Below are 20,825 nucleotides of genomic sequence, written 5' to 3' on the forward strand. Positions count from 1 at the left end.
CCTTCGCGACACCACTTGCATCGTCCACCATGGCTGCCCCGGTTCTTAGTCGCAATTTTACGATGCAAATTAGACACGAGAGTGCCACAGGGGACACCGATTCGTAGCTTGCTTGCCCGTATTATCACGTCTTACCGCTTCTTTAAGCACTGAGCTTCAAAACAAAGGGAAGCACGACGCGCCGTGTCCAAAGCAATAGCGCAGGAAATGCGGTGTTCCAGCAGACAACACAACCCGGCATCTTTCAAGTGACGTCGTCACGTAGGTGGCGCCACGGTATGTATTCGAGGCCATTTCAGGGCTACAATCCTTGCAAGTGCCAGTGCTACATTTCGGCTTACCGCTTCTGGTGTCGATAATACCCAGCTAGCTCTTGGCATCGTAACGCAACTGTAAGCAGCTGGTTATATAAAACACGAGACCGCTGAACATGTCTGCGTTCAATATTTGTACTTGTACCTCACTTCCATAACCGCAGCCGCACGAACGGGCCGCTAAGGTCCCGCCCCCTCCCTCGAGATTCGGAGAGAGGGGGGTGTTTTCATTAAAAAAAACTAATGAAACCAGGTGTTTTCTCCAGGCCCTCAACGGGTGCTCCCTCCCCGAAAAACATTACATCACAGTAACACCTCCCGTCCTCGTGCTTCGCATGATATCGACCGGCATGGTAGGTCGGACCTTCCGAAATTCAACGGGATGGTGTGTAAGAGCTCCTTTCACAGAAATTGCGGTGTCAGCATCGGCGTCGTTGGTTGTGAGCGAAAAAATGATTTTTGCGTGTACATGCCCGAAAAATTGAGCATATTTGCGTGAGTAAAAAATTGAGAAGAATGCAAATAAAGTAAGTTATAAAAAATTCTGGGTCTGAGTGTGGATCGATCCCGGGTAGTTTCCATATAACACAACCACGCCTCTGCTTATATATCCAGCGAAAATACAACATGATATATCGCCCTAATAATGCGTTGTACAAACGTACATTGTAGATGTAAATGTACATCCTAAATTTTGGGGTTACACCCAACCTGGAGCCAAGAATCTAATAGCTAAAAAAAGAAAAGAAAGCGCACATTGTCATTGGGCTTCAGAAACCAAAAGACTAAAAAACTAAATTTAATTATTCTTCTGTGTTGACATACGCATAACGTCTCTTTTTTTTAAAGTTAGGTTTTGTTTTAGGTTATTATCTATTACTAATAAAAAACTTTATAAAACAGGAACAGCTGAGTTATCATCACAATTTCGTTCTAACATTCTTAATGTCTTCATTTTGTAAGTCCCTTTGCTCGAAAACCAAATAATATTTTATAAGACCACTCAATTATTGGCTAAATTTCCATAATGGTTATGAGACACAATTGAAGGTCAACAAGAACAAGAAAAATATGTGATTACCATAATGACTCCATGCTTTAAAGCCAGTCACCAACTACAAAAGGCACACACATTACAGCACGGTCACATATAATAGGTGCATAGCAAGCTCGAAAGGATTTCATACCCCAGGGGCTTTAATTATGCACTAGGAACAGAATATCACTATCGTGTTCAACTCTTAAGCGAAGCTTAAGGGTCCCCTAATTTTTTCGCATCTTACGATGACTATTGAATAGTGCATTTCAACTAACGTAATTACGTAGACGCACATACAAGTTTTTCTGTTCAATGATCTGGCGGCCAGACTTTCAGGGGGCTTGCTTGGCAATTTCGCATGGATGCTTAGGATTATTCGCTCAAGCCTCATTCCAACCAACTTTCGTATGTGCAGCCTGGAGACAGATTTAATTAAGCCAGTGCATGTGTCAACACTGAGCTTCACATTTTTCTGTGAGCCCAGGTGTAGACCTTTGTTCCGGAAAAGATCAGACCGCAAAACCATTCTACAAGAATATATTTACTGTCTCTGTGAACGCTGGCCGCAACACGACGCCCAAGACGTGTGCCCCGTAGTCGCGACCTCTCAATTCAGGGCCATTTCAGTCATACTGTCCTTCATGGTCCTTCAGTTTGTTATTTCTTGGGGCCCTTGCGGCCGAACGGCCTGACCATCATGTCGCGGTTAGTCATGTCCACTTGGACCGTCACTTCACCAACCTGGACCACCACACTTGTCATGGGTGGACGCTTTTGGCCGCCTTAGTGACTGCAACGTTTCGGCACCCCTCAGCGCCCCATCAGTGGTGGGCGGCTGCGCATGCCCCACGCTAGATTACTTCAGCGCCGTAGTTGCCGAGCTCTCGACCTTGGACGGGCCGTCGTCAGCGTCGGTAGTCGTCGCCGGCAGGAGCTCGGCTCTGGTCACGTCATCGGTGCGGTCTTTCTTGTCCTTCCTGGAGCGCCTCTTGCTGTCGCCCTCCCTGGCATGCTTCTTGGACTTGCTGTGCCTCCGGTGATGGTGACGGTGCTGATCATGGAGTGCCCCGGCTTTATCGAAGACTCTCTCGTCGCTCTCGGTAGATGCCGGACGAGGACTTTTTAGTTCGACTTCTTTGGTTGACGTAAGGGTTGTTCCGGACGGTGCGTCGACGTCAACGCTGGCCGGTGACTTGGATGCTCTGTGCTTCTTCACACGCCTTTTGTGCACGCCAATGTCCCTTCGACTGGCTGCACCCGATGGCCCGAGAGCCTCATTGCTTGAGGCTGCTTCGGCCTGAGTGGACGCGGATGGTTTACCTTCGGCGATGCGATCCTCCAATTGGCTCGCAATCCGCTGCTCTGTTTCACGAAGTTGTGATGGGGCCGTATTCGAAGCGGGCTCGCCTTTGGCACGGGTGGCACCCGGCAGTTTCGAATGAACCACGGCGATGTCGGTGGCCAATTGAGTGGCCTGCCCGACAACTGACGGCCGCATGCTGTCCTTGCCTACGAGCTTACCCGGTACGCTAATGGAAGTTGTTGACATTGAAACCTCTCTGGTGCCATCTTTCCTCCGCACAGCTTCAGGAACTTGCGGCGTCATCGTAACGCTGGTGGAAGTCGGGGACTCGTTACTGTCCGGAACCAGTGAACTCGCGCTGGCCTTAGGAGGGGATTTGACCTTTTTGTGTTTCCGGCGTGGCTTAGCATCTTCGTTAATTGCGCCTGAATCAAGATTGCCAGGCGTACACGAGTCCGCCGAAAGCACACGCGAAGTCTTCCCCGATCCCACTGCGGATTTAGACTTGAACTTCGCTTTCTTGCGGTCCTTTTCGACCTTACCCTTCGATCTCTTGGACGCGTCCTTCTTAGCGACACTTTTGACCTCACCTTGAGACTCGGGGTCTTTGACATTTGCGACAAGCTCCTTGGTCGAGCTCGTCACCGAAGAAAAGTCGGCTTCTGTCACGGAGCCCACTGAACCAGGAACTACCGCGGACGACTTGTCGATCGACGCAACGGATGGATGAATTTCCGGCTCTGTCGCCAGCTTGCCACGCGATACTGCGGTGCCTCTCTTACGGGAAGCCTTATGTTTGTGCAGAGCAGAATGCCCGGGTGGCTTCGCTGCCCCGCACGGCTGCGCCAGCTCCTTGAGTGGCGGCGAACTGGCGACCGGTGCTTGACCTGCCGCTGAAGTGCTTGCGACGGACTCGGTGTCAGTCTGCGACTCCGACGGCGCGCGCACGGTCGGCGGAGGTGTACCGTGGGATCTCTTACTTTCCCCGTGGACGTCCCGGAACGCCTGCAGGCTGTCGTTTTCCTCTAGGAGATCTTCGACTTGGATCGTGGCTCCGTATTTCTCATCGATTTTGTCCTGGACGCCCTCGTCTTCCGATGAGCTACTCACAACAGGTGAACTCGAGACATCTATGACGACGGCTCGCAAGGGTACAACGCCCTCCATGTCCGTTAGGGGAGTACCGCCTCCGGACGCCTTCTTGACGCTCTTGTTTTTCTTGGAGACCAAGATGGAGCTGCCGTGTTGCTGGAAGCCGCGTCGTTTCTTGCCGAACTCGCTTCCAGCGCTGCTGGTGCTTCCACCTTCCAGGAACTTCTCTCGCGTTTCGCGTATCTTCTGGAGGCGCTCGCGCTGCCGACGGTTGCGTCGCATCTGCGTGTAGATGTCGCCCTGGAAGGCAAGCTCATTCTGCTGCGACGTACTGGGCTCGGACGACGTGTCTCCCGGCTCGCGGTTGACTCTTGACATGGCGTCGTCCTCCGTGACGTCCACCGTGGCGGAGCTTGCATCATCCATTAGACCTGGCGCCTCAGCGGCGCCACTGACCGTCCCGGCCTTGGGCGCGGCAGTCGCGGAAGTGCCGAGTGGGCGACGTAACGACGTGATCCGGTCGCCGATGCTCCTGGACAGCCTTCGCATGGGATTGAACAGGGTACTGACGTCGCCCGATTCCCAGAGCTGTACGAGCACCGTGCCGTACTTCTCGTAGAACAGTGCAGGGTGCAGCGTCCACGCCATTCCAGCCATGGCCACGGCAAAAGTCTAAATTTGGACGCCTTTTGTCTTGAGAATCCAACGACACGTAGTACCAGCTGCGATGCTCTTGGCGAACGAGATCTCTGACGCACGTTCCTCTGGCAGCTCGTAGGTTAGCTCGAGATTGTGGCGAATGCCGCGTGCTCGCCTATCACGAGACCCCGATGATGTTGATTTGTTGAAATGTAGCGCGTACCCTACCACGGAGCTTGGCACACGACCCACCCCACTCACTCTGTAATCTGCAGAAAGAGCGAAGCTTAGGTTCTCCTGTCTTTTTTTTTTTTTGCGATTGCACGAGATTTTAAAAGCGGAGCTGTGGAAGCTTGCGGTAGCTAGGGCCGCATCCAGTGACTGCAAAAAAACTCGGCCAGCAATTTAATGCGGAAAGGGGGCGGTGGCATAGCCACTCTAAGGAAAAAAAAAAGTATGTGTGACACGTTTTCGGGATATATGCTGGTGTATAGTCCTCGCCAAACATCGCCGTTGGCGCAGTCACCAACCTGTATTCACTCGACTACAGTGGGCTTGAAAGTAGCTTATCTTTCATTTTGAGCCCAACAGTACTTTTTCTTGTTACTAAGAGCATTGAACAAAATTTTTTTTCTGATCCAGTTATTTAACTGTAACCGGCAGGCGAACCGATTGCGATGTGTTTGCTAGAGCGCAGAATTCTATGAAAGGACCGACGATTTACTGGTCCCATAATAAACTGCCAAAGGAAAGCACGTTTACTATAAAAATAATAATCGCACATAAATGGTGCACCGAGAGAACACATCGGCAGCGGCGCGCCGAAGTCTCCACCGATTAAAAAAAGAACATAGTTAAACAACACTAATATATCATCAGAAATCTACGCGTGACCTCATATGCCCTCACTGAACACAGGCCACCAAACTAGCTGGCGCGTGTTCTGGCCGTAGAAAACCTTGCATCTTCCTGCCCCTGGAATACCAGCACATACAGGCAACAGCACTTACGCTGAACAGGAGTGATCGGACGCTTCCGACAATTTAGTCCCGCTGCTTACGTCATGTACTTAGGCGTCCTTAAAAAGGTCGTGAAGCGCTCGCTCTAAAGCGACAATGCGAAACCACCGGCGTCCACACGCACTAACTAGGTGACGTCATCATAAGAAATTCTTCGCCTATCGAGGAACGCGGAACTTTTCGGTACTTGCGTGCGTGCAACTGGGACACTCGTCAGCGTCTTTGTCATTCGCAATCGGCACTAACTTGAACTCTGACGTCATATTAAGCAGCGTCCTTGTGGGACGCGGATCGCGTATGGCAGATGGCGATGCTCGATACGCCATAGAGTTCCGCGTTCCTCGATAGGCAAAGCTTTTATGCAGGTCCACTTGAGCCGATGATAGTTAGCGCATGTGGCTGCCAATGATGCCGCCATAGAGAAATAAAAAAAAAAGGTACTATGTGGTGCCGCATTGTCGTAGTAAAGCGACCGTTCCACGACCCCTTTAAATACGGGAACAAAGCTCCCGTAGCGGGTGCCGAAACATCGGCAAACTATGATCCCTTGGCAGGTGTATCCTGTCACATCTACACTAAGTAAAAACACTTACGCACTGCTTTTCCTTTTTTTTTACTGTAGTTGCAGCTGAAGGAGTGGATTTTTAAGCTTTGATCAATGGTAATGACTATTCTTGTGACGATCGCACAGGTTGCCGTCAGTTTCCGTGACCAGGCCAGATTTTTCATAAATTCCCAGACTTCTCCAGAAAGGTACAATTCCCAAACAGGTTTTCCAGGTTGCTAGACACCCTGCAGCACCACAACTTAGAAGTGGCCACAGTCCAGTATAACTGTCGCAAAATAAGCGGTAGATAATTGGTACGAGATAAAAGCAATCGGTTCATTTTAACATTTCACCACACTGAATTCCACCCCCCCAGCCTGCATCTCTAGCTGAAAAATAAAAAAGTATGCTTATCATGCCAGTTGTTGCATCAACATCCCAGCTGATAATGCTGCACACTGGGATAACGCAGATTTTTTTCAGTAGTGGAACAGTAAGAGTTCATCATTCTCATTCTCTGAGTGCCATTTCGGAGCAGGGTTGGAGGAATTACTATCGAAAATTGCTGTTTGGAGCAGCATTTCTCTTATGTGAGCAATTGAAGCAGCACTTCCATCACTGCAGTCTCTACGCATTGAGAGAAAAAAGGGTTAACGTGCCATTCCCACCATTGTCTGCAGTGATGGCGCACGTGCACCCGAGGCTAAATTCGGGCGCTGCAACACAGTACAGCGCACAGTGGCACAGCTGTTCCACCCTCTGACGTTAACATGTTTTCAAGTCGATACCATCAGAATGCCCAAGTGCCACAACAGCACACTTCCTAAAATGCATCGAAGCAAAAATATATTTTTGATGGGAGATACTTTATTACACATTTGGAAAAAAATCTTACAAAGAAAGTAACACATTTCATGGTTCAACCAATGACGTCTTTACAAAAGATAAATCAACACCTTGCCCATAAAGAGCCTTTAGTAATCAACTAAAAATAAAATGCACAATTGCATATATACTCAAACACTTAGTGAGAAAAATACTGGAACACTGTACGGCTGCTTCAAGTGCGATTACTTCGGTGCGGTAACTCGAAGTGAAATGGGCCGAAGACGAGTACAAGTGGGAATATGCATCACCTCCTCCCTTTGTTCGCAATAGCTGCTACCGCATTCGAGAGAGAAAAGTAGAACAGGTGGGCGGCTAGAGTTTTCATTCAAAGCACAAGTACCACCTCCACACGATCTCTCTTTTAAGTTCCAATACAAAAACACCCAACACATGGGCCCCTCAATGCCTGTGCTGATGGCAAGATCCAACTTTGTGAGAATTAAAAGATAGAATTCTCACATTGTGCTACAATAAGCTTCCACTTCATCACCCTCTCAAAACAGGTGGCAAAGATTGGTAGCAGACGACACAATGGTAAAAGCTTGGCAAGCTTCATTATATGGGGTGGCATGCATGAGAAATCCACGATGAAGACAAAGACGAGAGCACAGAAAGGAGGAGAAAGAAAATCAAAAATAAAGGCAGCCTGCCGAGCGAGAAGCATGGTTTCGTTGCTCGCAGCGAGAGAAAAAAAAAAGAGGAGAGAAATGCAAAGGGCCCGACATCAAGCTCAGTCGTCTGGGCTGTTCCGCTTGGAAGGCGGCGACTTGGAGGCCGAGTGGCGCCGCTGCGGTGGCGATCCACTCCGGCTCCTGGAGCGGGAGCGGTTGCGCGGGCTGTCGGAGCGGCTCTTCCTGCGTGGCGGGGACTTGGACGCTGACCGGGAGCGAGAGCGGGACCTGGAGCGGGAGCGCGAACGTGAGTCCGAGGTCGAGCGGCGGGACCTGGAACGAGATCGGGAGCGGGACCTTGAGCGGGACCTGCAAAATGAGAAGTTATGCATGAGCATTGGGGTTTTTGTGGCCAAAATGTACACGGCATTCCCGCTGCAGGACAACTATGATCCCAAATTACAAAGAAACGAGCCCAGAAAACGAACACAAGCAAGCACGCATGATCACCCCAAAGCCAATCCACATGTTTTACTTGATGAAGGCAGAGGAACTATGCAGCAGCTAAGACATTCCAGGGTTAGAAACCGACTGCTGCATTTTTGATGACTCCAGTTGCCAGCAAAGCATGTTCAAATGCTCTCGAGTCAGAAGACAGTTTCATAAGCACAACAAGTTATTCCGACCCCCTCATCCAAAACATTACAATGGCTGCTGACTGCACAGAGGACACTAAAAACCTGAAAAGGGTGTGTACATGCTGCATCATTTTTGCTACTACAGGTCTACCCACAAGCTTTTCTTTGCTTTATTGTCACACACTCAGTCGTAACATGCCACTGCACAGAAACAGCCTTGCAGAGCAACCTCAGTAGGAATGCAAGGACTGCAGTATTCAAGAAAAGAAATGCAGGCGAGCCAGATTACGATTTCCGCTCGCAGCGGGAAAAACGGCCCAAATAGTGAGTTTTTTTTTTTTGTTAAAAGCACATATACACCCCGGCTTCTACACACAGACTAGCTAATGCACAAACATACTGCAGCAGGCAAGACAGGCCGACCGCCAAACGTTTACCTGTTTGACGCGCGGCTCTTCTTAGATTCGTACAACTTGATCCGGCGACCACTCAGGTCAGTGTTGTCCAGCTTGGAAAGGGCATTCCGCATGTCCGCATAGTTGGAGAACTCGACAAGCCTGTGCAGAATACAGGACAAGGAATCACTATCTGGTTGTCCAAAGGGCAGAACAGTACAAGAAGCCGGGAAAAAAAAATGCCATTCATATTTTGACCACTTGGAGCATAGAGTAGCCATATCTGTTTTTTGTTAGAAGATTGTGAACTTCTGAAACTGAAAACATTGAGAGGACTCGCACTGCCCCAAGTAATTTGTCTGAAGTGTTTCCACAATGGCCAGTATGCTTGTATAACTTTACAGTTTTAACATCCGCTTCCTAGGTGTACGTTCAAGATCAATTTATGGCTTATGTGGAGATCAATTATGTGGGCTTTAACGTCCCAAAACCACCATATGATTATGAGAGGCGCTATAGTGGAGGGCTCCGGAAATTTCGACCACCTGGGTTTCTTTAACGTGCACCCAAATCTGAGCACACGGGCCTGCATTACCGCCTCAATCGGAAATGCAGCCGCCGCAGTCGGGATTCGATCCCGCGACCTGTGGGTCAGCACTGCACCTAATTCAAGTACACAAGCATATCTGCTTTTAGTCTTCATTGAATCGCACCCTGCGTGGACACAAATCAACTCCCTCACCCCCCCCCCTCCTCATTAAATTTAGTGCTTAAAGCTAGCAGGTTAATTCCAAATACCCACCCCTACGAAGCTACCAGTTATGCAAGCAAGAACAGCTAACCTCAAAGGTGAGAATTTTGTTGAATGCACACCCTAGGAGCGATATTAGAGCCAAAAAATTTGGCCGCACATTCGCATGCTTTCCTGCAAAGCTTGCCGTCAGGACAAAAAAAAAATAAAACATTTGTGTAACGTTCCGTACGAGCGCATCGGCGAGTGCTGCTCGAAATATGGCGCCATCTGGCAGTAATGTGAAGAAACTAGTTATTTTTTAGAATGGAGAACTATGGGTAGGTGGCAGCACAGTGTCAGACGTGTAGGAAACGCTTGCTTTTTCGTTCATAACGTCGCATTGTCAGCGCAACATAATAAACACAGTGGTCTTCAGAATTACCAATCTTTCCTTAACAAGGAAACACTACCTAAAACTTCCGCACAGTTGAGCCCCTTTATAAAAGACATGCTTCGGGCAGCAATTCTGGTCTTTTATATGAGGGGTCTCTTATAAGCAGGGTACCACATATGCCTTTTCTTATGAACTCGTATTTTACTGTAGGCACACTGACGTCTCTTATACCAATTTGTCTCTTATATCAGTGCCTCTTATAAAGGGGTTCAACTGTTTCAACGTTGCTCCTCAAATACGCTAATATTTGCTGTTTGATTAACAATGTTCACAAGTATGGGCGTAGATACCAGATCATTGAACACTGGGTTAAACTTATGCCGTGTGGCTGTATCGTTAGAGACAACTGCAGACGGACAGACAGATCAAAATTTCTACGTTGAAGTATTTTAAGATGGACCATTCTTTAAAAATACACCAGAAGGGGCAATGTTACGGACGCCACAGTTTATGACTGGAACGTACCCTTCGTTCGGCCGGTTGCTGTGCGCATCAGTGAAGGTCACCTCGCCCGCTTGGCGCATGTAGTCTTTCAAGTCCTACGAAATCGGGAGGAACGTCCACCATGGAAGGAAAGGGCAGAGGGTAAGGAGGACAAGAAAGGGAGAGCAAAGAATGCACATATGGAGTCAGAAATGGGACACAAACATTTTCTGTTTTCGGGACACATTCTTCAGTAAGCTTAGGTTTAAAGAAGAACATGCTAGGTGCCATTATTATTTCACTGCAATGATCAGTACTAGTCGACCAAGAAGCTCTGCTAGCATCACATTACGAAGATTGCAGCTGCCTCGCACAGTTCAGTATCCACAAGGCTTTATCCATAACCAGTCTTAGAAACGAGGAACCTTGCGTGTAAATCTAGCCGCAATTACATTTACACTGGGATCTGCATCTCAACCGCTCTTGTTGAAACTTTGTACGTTCACAAGCGATTACAGACACCTGCCGTGGCAATCCCATTAATTGGCACCCGATCAATGCAATTCACAGGCGACATTTCTTTTCTCCGGCACAAAGTGGAACACCAGCAAAAGTATGCGATAAATCTCAAAAAAGCAGCATCACCTTTCTCACAAAGGAAGTTATTCCCAGTATGCATATGCCGGTATCCTTCCTACACTTTTTAAGCATTTCGATGAAGCGCGTGTGCATAAACTAAAGGTGCATAAACAAAAAAAGACTATCTTTAGCGAGCGTATCACTGAACGTGTGCCCGTCAATCTTTCGCAAGCACACACCACCTAGAACTATCACACCCGGAGGATTCCCATTCGAGGAGTTCGTTCTATGAAAACTAACGCATGCTGAAGAAATACCGGGGTGCAAGAAAAAAAATTTTAAGGCAAGCAGAGTGATGAAGGTGTATAGAGGTAGTTCTTTCATTCTCTCGGGGTCTGTTTTAGAGGGCATAAAGCCTTTTGCATTTAACATTAAAGAGGAATCTCTCAAACAGTGTGAAACAAGGGCTGCATTGCACAAGCTTTTGCCACCTAGCATATTCCACTTGAAATGTGATTGAACATTACACTCCCCAGAACTTGATAGCAAATTGAAATTAAGCTTTACACCTTTGATTCACGGACTGTCAACTCAACACAATAAAAATGCCATCCATGTGACAATAGGGAAGACAATTGCCACAAGCACCTCATGAAAGGTAAGCTCTAATGCGTGGATGGCCCATGTGGGTTGATGTCCGAAAGCGTGCACTGACCCTAAGCTACGACCTGCACCCTGGATTCACGCCATAAGTGGTACAAACGAGCTTGTTCCAGTATAATACCAGGCAATAACTACACAATAGTTTCGCTAATTAAATCACCCCAAGTCTGTCTAATCCCTGTATTCAAACATGTGCCTTGACTTGAAGACTAGTCGTGAATGGTTTGCATGACTGTAACGCTCGAGGTGAATGCACCCAAGGACATGTCACGAGCACCTTGCAATTGTTCACATCGGGCATTACGAGAGCTTTAACTAGTCAAGTCAAAGCCAGATGCTAAGGCCCATTTTTGAATACTGAGGCAAATAAGCAAACACCTAGTAACCACTACCACCTTTTGATCTAGACACGCGATTAGGTTGCTAAAACTTTTCCCGCAATACCTGTAGTCGTAGACCTGCCATTCCCCGAAGCTGCCCCAGCAAAAGCCGTTGTACAGTGCAGCCCACGCACAAAGAGAGGGACCGCCGGCCCCCACAACCGCCGGCCGCGCTTCCGGCCGGGGTAACGAGGGGCGCGGCGTCCCGGGTGGGAGATTTACCTTTTCCAGGGGGAAGGGGGAAGCCGGGGGTGGTCACTGATCCGCGGACCACCCCCCCACCAACCAGAGACCGAGAGAGCACACCCATTGCGAGAGAGTGACCACCCTTGCGCACAGAGACCACCAAAGACAGAGACCACCACAGCGAGAAGGGCGAGACCACCAGCAGTGACGGCCGCTGCTGCGCTACAGGGCCGGTAGTAGCCAAGCCACAAGCCGCAGCAGCCTTCCTTAGAAGCGAATCCATCCATCCTTCCACAGAGTGATCCGTGACTGCCGGTGTTGCATTTGCTCTCTCCCTGACACCTAGAGTGTTGTGTGGGAAGCCAGCCAATGCGCGGCGCGGGCGATGCCCTCCGGGCGGGGAGGGGGTTCTCTGCCCGAGCTACGGAACTTGCTTGCCAAAGCTGCTCTTACGATCCCTTGGCACACTGTTGTAGCCCACCACTGGGCTTGTGGTGGTAGCCACATCCGTAGCAGTAAGCCAGTGCACTAGACACAACCTCCATCTGTCAGACGGCGACCTTCTTTTGTTGGGGGAAGGGTAGGCAGGTTGAGGGGGGTTGAGGAGAGTGATGCAGCAACAGAGAGAGAGAGAGAAACAAGTTGTCACTCAGGAAGCCAAGGGGGAGCCAGAACACGGCTGAGTGTTGCATATCTAGTCCACGCATTGGCCAAGCAGCCGAAAGGCACTTTTAATCTAAGTCAGCAACTGAAATATTTCAAATCATTTTTATTTTTTTATAGACTGCAAATTCACATCGACAAATTTTTTTTTCTTTGAAGCACCATGATTCAATGGATTCTGATATACCTGTGTTATATAATGATTTCCTTCATAGCCTCACACTCCCAATTTATCCCTTTTCCAGAACTAACAACACAGTTACATCCCAGTAATCTGTTCAATTCTGTGTATTTTTTGCATTATGTACAATGTGTAGGCTTGCGCTGTAGACTCAGCCAAGTACTTGGGGAAAAACTTTGCCCTCAACAAAGGACACCTCGCTTTAAATTACCTCAGACACTCGGCCATGTTCTGGCTCACCGCATTATAACAGCAAGCGTTTACATCTGTGAGCACTAAGCTCAATAATTGGTGGCCAATTAAGCAAACGAGATGGCCACCCCAATTGCGAGAGACTAATCTCATCTACCTTTGAGCCCATGCAGTTGGAATTGACATCTGCGGCGTTCATTGTGCGGCTGCGCTGCTGTTGCTGCATAAGCTCTACCGCCATATAGTACACAAATTCTAGAGGGCCAATACTTCTCATTTAATGACAAAGGTAACTGTAACATATAAGAAGACTGGAGCCTAGACTTTCATATATTAAATACTGAGAACAATGCACCAACGAAGTGCATGAAGTGCTTCAACTTCTTGCTTGAGAGAGCCCAGACTTTTTTTCCGACTGCAACCACTTACTATGAATAGAAACAAGGCAACAGCTTTGAACTAGAAGCTTCGTTATTAACCCTGCTTTGCTTTATTCATTACGTGTAATCTCAGGAAGCACTACATTTAATGTCGGCAAACTGACAAAGAGACAAGCCAGTGTTGTGCCTAGCAACAGAAACTGTGATTAATGCACGTCAAAAAAAAAAAAAGAAATAAGACTTAAAATGCTTCGTCCGGTCACCCTACTGCAAACTGGCCTCATCACTCGAGCAAACAGCTGCACTACCACACGTGCACAAGTCGCACAGCTGGTAACCTTGACACGAGTTATTTTTTTCTGCGCACCATCAAAATCCCATGCGCTCTTTCAGACTCTGGCGCAGCAAGTATTTCAGGAATGATACAACCAAAGGTGCAACCTTTCGCTTCTTTCTGGATCGCGTTTTCATAGCCAAACTTGCAAACAGCCTTCCTTCGTTATCAGTCAGTCATATTTTGATACATGCTACCTGGTTTAAAAAAAAAATCAATTTTATGGGCCTAATAGAAAACGCCAGCAGAAAGCTTCCTTCTGGTTAATCCTCGAGCGCACGAAACATCAGCTCCTTCTGTCTTGCACCGATGACTACTATCGGCCACCATTTGCCATCTTGGTATCATGCGTCACAACCCCTCATCAAGAAGTTTTGAACTCGTTCCCCGTGAAACTCTTTAAAACTGAATCTACATTTTTTTTTATTAGAGCTTCACACACATATGATGGCATTTGTTTTTGTTTTTTTCCTTTCACTCTAGCTGCCCCTCCAAATTCCAGCCCTAAAAATGGTGTTCTTATACGAGACGAATGCAAGAGCTCCTTCCAAAACCAGTTTAGTCCTGCACACAATGCTTCGCATTAAACCGCGCAACAATTGCCACAGCCGCACACACGCCGTCAGATGCAGAGACCTCCAGCAGGCATTCGACATTTAATACGCTTCTGAGAATCGTTACCCCACCACCCACAGCTCTCAACGAGCTTACAACTTTGCAGCAGGTTTTTCTTTTTTTATGCTGCTCTCTGAAATAGCATGCAACAAGAGCTGCCCTTGGACATGCACGCACAACACGCACACAGCTCGGATGGCATGACAATGAATGAGATACTTCCGAGATGTCGGATTGGCTGCTGTCGGCTATTTACCTGCCAGCTGACGTGGCTGCTCAGGTTCTCGACGACCAGCTGGTAGTTGGTCCTCACCGGAGGCCCAAACCTACTGCAGGTGCAAACAGAGAAAGAAAGAGAAGGAAAAAGAAAAATAGAAGAAATAAAGCGATAGGCCCACAGGCAACACTGAAATGTGTAAGAATTGTGTTACAGACTAAAACCTTTTACAAGAGGCATGCTCCAGGCAGCAATTCTTGTCTTTTATACGAGATCTCTTGTAAACAGGGTACCATGTATGTATGTTTTTTGTCAACCCGTATTTCACTGTAGCCGCAGTGGTGTCTCTTATACCCATTTGTCTCTTATATCAGTGCCTCTTATGAAGGAATTCAATTCTGTTCGCCTTAGCTCTAGAACAAGGGTTCTCAACTTGGGCTCCCCAGAAACCAGGGGTTCTATGGGTGACATCTTAAGGTTTTGCGAGTGGCCATGAGTGAAACCGATGCACAAGTTGCCCCTATTAGCAACAAATTTATTTAAAGAAGCGAATTAGGGGTTAAGAGTTTCGTGGCTCTCTACAAAAGCCATTAGGGTTCCTTAAGGGGGGGACACGAGTCTTAAAAGGCCGAAAATTGAAAAAAAATCTGGCCTTTTAAAGTTGACATTTTCAGAATCGGCAATTATTTGAGAGAAGTTTCTAGCTTCTCGAATTATTATTTCTGGCACAAAATCATTTATAACACCCCAGTGAGATGAAACTGAGCACAAATAGAAGCTGAAGTTGCACTTTTTCCACACCGAACCGCTGCCGTTACACGCAAGCTATCGTGGTCATCTTGGTCTTGTTTGGAAGAGTCGTGGTTCATCTTCGATTTCCCGCCACCAGTGGCTCGCCTTGGTCATTGATGTTTCAGCAAAAACGCGTCATGGAGAAACACCAGCGCACAATTCTATTGGCTGCTTGGGGCACGTGACAAAACCTAGGCACCAGATTGGCCAAGTAGCGTTTCCGGCGTCTGCTTCTTCATCATGACGCGCACAGGCATGCGCCATTTTGTCATGGTTCTGTCGACTGCCAAGGGCAAGGTTTCCTGCCACTGCCAGCAAGTTTTCCTGGCCAATTGGGAAGCGCCATTTTGGTCACGTGCGTGAAACAACCAATGAAATCACGTGCTGCACGTGGTTTTGTCTTCACTTTCTTTGCTTCCACGAAGGCAACATAGTTGTCTACTTGAAAAGAAAAAAAAAAGTTAGAAACGCGACCTTTCGAACAAGACCAAAATGGCGCTGGTGGAGCACGTAGTTCCCGTGCTGTCGGCGGGTGAAGTACGGATAGTTCAGACTCCAATTTGAAGGTCCGCTCGCGCGCAGTTGCTCTTTTTATTGGCCACAATTTGAGAAATAAGTGGGAAATATTTTCAAGCCAAAATTTGCTGAGAGGTGCGGAAGGGCATGGGGAACTCGAAAACGATGAGATAAAAAAAAAGCGATTTCTGGGCCGATTTTCGAAGTTCAGTTTGAGAAACCCTGCTCCAGATAGCGTTATGAAAAAGCGACCAGAGGCACAGTAAAAAGAAAAATTTTTCATGTACCTAGGTTCCAAGACCATAGTAATCAACTGCTTTCATAAAATTTTGTACCCTACACTTCATAGCGCTGTGTGCATGTCAAACTAAACTATTTTGAACTTGTTCACATCAGCCCCTGTCAAAGGTCCACAAGCCTCCCTGGGATAAAAGTTTTATGCTCTTTTCCTTTTGGCTTATATGCCTGGTGTCACAATAATCCTTTTTTTCATGCGGTTATTTGAATAAACCCGATTTTCTTGTCTTTAAAGCCAAGACCTCCACGTAGGAGCCCAAATGGTTTTATGGTTACCGCGAGGCTCGTTACAAAAAAAAAAAAAAAAAAAAATCTCATAGCTGCATTTCAGCCCCATCAAAACCACCGTAGCCAGGAACCAAGAATGAGTCCGTGCATTCAGCAGCATAATGCAATGACTGCCTAGCCAAAAGTATGTATAAACAAAAAGGTGGGCGATGTTCCCCTGTTTACATTTCATTGCAGGGCAAGCTGAAATTGTGAACTCAAGGGAAGGGCTGGAGCTCGCCGAGCTCCAGCCAATCAGCGGAGGCCAAAGCAGACCATCCGCAAGGTGAAGTCAGAATAGCGCCCCAGTTCTGCAATAAGCACCCTCACGTGGCACGCCCCATGGGTGCGCAACTACATCAGCCTTAAACAGAAGCGCCCGAATCTCGGCTGACCTGTCCCTGGAGCCACTCTGGTAGCGGCCCCCTCCTCCACCTCCTGGCGGCGACCTCCAGTCCCGTGAACCCGGTGCAAGGATCCTGCCCCCCGGTCCACGCCGACTTCCGTGTGCCAGCTCCACGGAAACCCTGCGCCAAGAAACAAAGGCATCACAAAAAAAAAAAAAAAAAACAGCATCACACTCACTCCCTCTTCAATCATAATAATAGTAACGTGCGGGGGTGTCACGTACCAAAACCTAGATACGAATACGAGAGACGGCGTGGTGGAGGGCTCCGAAAATTTGGACTATCTGCTATTCCTCAACATGCGCCGACATCAAACAGTAAACAAGCCTCTACCGTTTCGCCTCCACCGAAATGCGACCGCTGTTGTCGGGATCAAACTCTCGATTTTCGAGTCAGCAGACAAGCCCCCTAGCCACTGGTCCACAGCGGCGGACCTTTTTCGAACTAGTACACATTATTACACGATGCTACTAATCAAGAAAAAAAAACGGAACTTTATGGGCTCGCCTTCCTTTACTGGAGACATAAAGGACAAGACAATAATGCCAAGGCAAGTATGAGGGATGTTACTTGAAGTAACTGAGATCAATGTGATCAATTAAAGAGCATAAAATAATAACTTGTTGTGAGCAAAGACTGAAGCTGCAATGTTAAGGTTGCAGCCTTGGCCTCTGTCGACGAGACGTTTCCACTTTCATCCATTTTATTTCCTATTTATATCATAATATCCGGTGCAACTGCTGCTCTGAATTGTTTATGATAATCGTTATGTAAAGGAGATCCAGATAGTGCCCGACTATGGGACGTCCTACTGCATGCTTAATACCAGTAGAATTGCTCAAATTCTGTGAACCGGCCGCCAAGCTCGGCTTGATGGTCCCTACGCAGGATTTGTCGGGTGGCGCAGAGTCTCCCCTGCGTCTTCTCAGGACCAAAACAAAGTTTTAATCAATCAATAAGCAGCACTATCCATGTCATAGCATTCTTGTTGACATCCCAATTCTTTATTCAGACTATGATGCAACAGGACGTCGCAGTATCAGCTTGGTCGTGGTGAAGTACGATCAGGCTAGCCTGCCCACTTTCTTTATATGCTGAACCATTAGGAAGACCATGCCGACCCCTCAACGCACCTTTCGCCAAGCAGCTCCTTGCCGTTGAGATCCTTGATGGCATCATCCGCATCTCTGTGATCCTCGAACTCCTGAAATAAAACAGTGGCCGCCGGCAACCAACACATCCGTGAGCCGCGCACTAGCAAGGATCTCGACCTCAGAACAGTTTTAATGACACGTTCACCAATCGTAAACTGGTGATCTCATCTCGGCACAGCTCCCTACGACCTCAACGCACAAAGCATGCATTTTTGGCATTGAAAACGAAACAGTCAATAAACTACAGCCTCTTTTTTGATAAAGTTCTTTGCAGAGACCTGTTGCGTGGTTCTTGTGGATTCTGTTGACTATCGGAAACAGCAAGTAATGGCTATAATAGATTATCAATCCTAGAACTCTGTTAAGCCCTCTTTACAGTAATAAACCCAATCGTGCTGCGAACGTTCTTCGAACTGGCAGCTACGCGGCGATACTGCCATTTACTCCTGCAATCCTCGCAAATTCGTTTGAGGCCAGCGCTGCAATATGGCGCCGCCGGCACCCTCATACAACCAGTCTCTGGTTTTCAACGTGACACAATAATAGGGAGTTTCGGAATAACGCTTGCAGGGACTGCGGGCATAGCGGGCGCCATATGAGCTTTAGGTATAGCGTTTGCACCTCCTAGGGAAAAATTCTAGGGACTTTCACCCCGACCGCAGCCCCAAATGCACGGAAGCTACTTACAGCACTTTGCGGGCCTCGATCACCGCACGCTATTTCGGATTTACTGCGTTCGGGCCGCGAACGGCGACTCGCGTTACGACGCATGCACAGTGGCAGCGACCACGCAAGCGCTATTCTAAAGCTCCCTAATAGGGAGCTTTAGAATTTCGTTTGCAGGTATGCCGGTACCACACGAGATTTAGAATAGCGTTTGCCCTGCTGCAAACCGCGACGCACGATCGCAGCGACACCGCAGCCTCGAAACCTGCGTTTGCGGGCCATATGCGGGCCGCGATCGCGGTTAGCCATTCTAAAACTCCCCAAATACTGTACGCCCTCGCTCAACGTGAACGCGGAGAAAAAGCGTGCAACGCCGCCGGCACTCACCACAAATCCGAAGCCGTTCTTGAGGTGTATGTCACCGACGCGCCCGTAGCCCTTGAAGAAGCGGTCCACGTCTTTCTCGCGCACCTGGTAGCTGAGGTGTCCGATGAACACCCGTGTCGTCATGGCCGCCTCGTTTCTTCTCTGGGACATCGGGAAAAACAGAGACGCGCGCCCCCTAATTATCGAAAAACTCGATCGGCGACGACTCGGAGAGAAAACGTTAGCAGTTCAGAGGCGCCGCAGCGAACCCACAAAATCTGGCCTCTCGACGTCAGCGCCCTCGAGCAAGTCTACGCAAACAGGAAAACAAGTCGGCCCGATAACAGCTGCTACATTCCGACTCTCGCTGACTGTACTCTTTTTTTTTTTCCCCTATGGAGGCGTAGGTGGGCCTTGCGATTAGAAAAGCGGCTAGCGGCCATTTTTTTTTTTTTTCCCGTTCTGCCGGTATTTTTCCAGCGCGCTACTTTTCGCCAGCTGCTAGGTTTCCGCTTTATTTTTTTTTATAGGTATCGCAAGCTATTCGCGTCGCCAGAGCCAAGTAAACGAGAAAAGGAAGAAAAAAGATAGCCCCCCCCCCCACTTAACTTCCTCAGCTATGTTTATATAGTAAACGTATTAACAGCCATGCCTGCCTTTCGAGGAAACGATAATTAGCGCTTTCGGAGCTGCCAGGGAAGTTCAGAGAAAATTTCGGTGATTGCGATTAAGTCCTACAGCACCGTTAAAGGTTAATATTTGCGTCACATACGCCAAGGCACGAACGGAACAGAGGGGGGGGAAGGGACGGAGGAAAATTACGACTAAAACGTTCCAAATCGTGCAAAATTACGGGCTCTGCACGACTTAAATCACTCGTTTGCTAGGGAAACCAGCCACCCCGACGTGGATGCAATAGCGGCGCCGACAAATAAGGAAGCCGCGAAGTTGATCAACAAGCAGGCAAAAACACACAAGAAGGCAGCCGCGCTAAGCCTTCTCGAAATATGCGCGTCATCAATTTAGCCGCTCTAATCGCTATTCTTTAACGCAGCCGCTGGCGTTGACCTCGGTAAGAGAACGGTTAGTTGGGAGGCAGTGCGGTACTCACCGGGTCTTCGCAAAGCGAAAATAATTAGCGCCGCAGATTGCTAACCATAGGCCTTGCTACCACCGCCGTCTTCTCCGAATCTTTCTGGAACACAAACAGCGCCGTGACGTCACGAGCGTCTGGCCTACGTCACGGGTGTCACCTGACAAAAAGAAAACGGCAGGAGAAAAAAAAAAGAGCTACAAGATTCTCGGTAAAAAACTGCAGCAAATTTTGAGAAGTGCGAGTCGTGTAGAGTGCAGCTGCGGTATTTATATGGCCTGGGAACTGCTTCTGTAAGAAAACACGCAAGCAGTTGACTAAAAATCTCGAAGGCCGTAGCTTACAGCCACTGTAGTCTCGGAAGCCTCGGTAAATCGAGCAGCCATGCTTACTTCGAAGAACCTTTTTATTTTAATTCTGCTTGTTTCTATACAAATGGTTGAGCAATATCCGTCTTTAAAAACAGGAACCCACAACCTACAGAAAACATAGAGAGTGGTAGCACTATTAGTAGCACCACAGAACATCTGGCAGCACTGACTACAATTGCAGGCTTTTGATAATGGATGGCGGCAGCTGTTAAGGGCCTGTCTTGTTCCCCAAAAGTGTACCAAAAGCCTGACCGCACGTGCGCATTGCAGCGAGTCAGCGCGTTGTTTCCTAACGACCACACCATAGCCTCTTAGATTTCTCTTGCCTGCAAGATGTGAGCGCGAAACGCTCGTCATTTATGGCGGCGCTACCTACGTAGGGGTAAGGGTCATTGTACTCGGCCTTAGAGA

At 48.2% G+C, this 20,825-nt stretch overlaps 1 protein-coding gene across 2 annotated transcripts; it reads right to left on the reverse strand.

Moving 5' to 3' along the window:
- Nucleotides 1-6,800: 6,800 nt before the first annotated feature.
- Nucleotides 6,801-20,199, reverse strand: LOC142769061 (serine/arginine-rich splicing factor 6-like). 2 transcript variants are annotated; one of them, XM_075871911.1, is made up of 8 exons: nucleotides 20,062-20,199; nucleotides 18,972-19,112; nucleotides 17,898-17,968; nucleotides 16,753-16,884; nucleotides 14,525-14,597; nucleotides 10,138-10,211; nucleotides 8,561-8,647; nucleotides 6,801-7,785 (listed from the first exon to the last, which is right to left on the reverse strand). In XM_075871911.1, exons 2-8 carry the CDS (start codon nucleotides 19,092-19,094, stop codon nucleotides 7,572-7,574), a joined length of 774 nt encoding a protein of 257 aa, XP_075728026.1. In that variant the 5' UTR covers nucleotides 19,095-19,112; nucleotides 20,062-20,199; the 3' UTR covers nucleotides 6,801-7,571. The 2 variants fall into 2 exon arrangements, with proteins under 2 accessions (XP_075728026.1, XP_075728025.1); XM_075871910.1 differs by having other exon boundaries at nucleotides 6,801-7,821; nucleotides 8,528-8,647.
- Between the last annotated feature and the right edge of the window lie 626 nt (nucleotides 20,200-20,825).

Source organism: Rhipicephalus microplus, chromosome 8 (genome assembly GCF_043290135.1).
Source record: "Rhipicephalus microplus isolate Deutch F79 chromosome 8, USDA_Rmic, whole genome shotgun sequence".
NCBI classification, from domain to species: domain Eukaryota; kingdom Metazoa; phylum Arthropoda; class Arachnida; order Ixodida; family Ixodidae; genus Rhipicephalus; species Rhipicephalus microplus.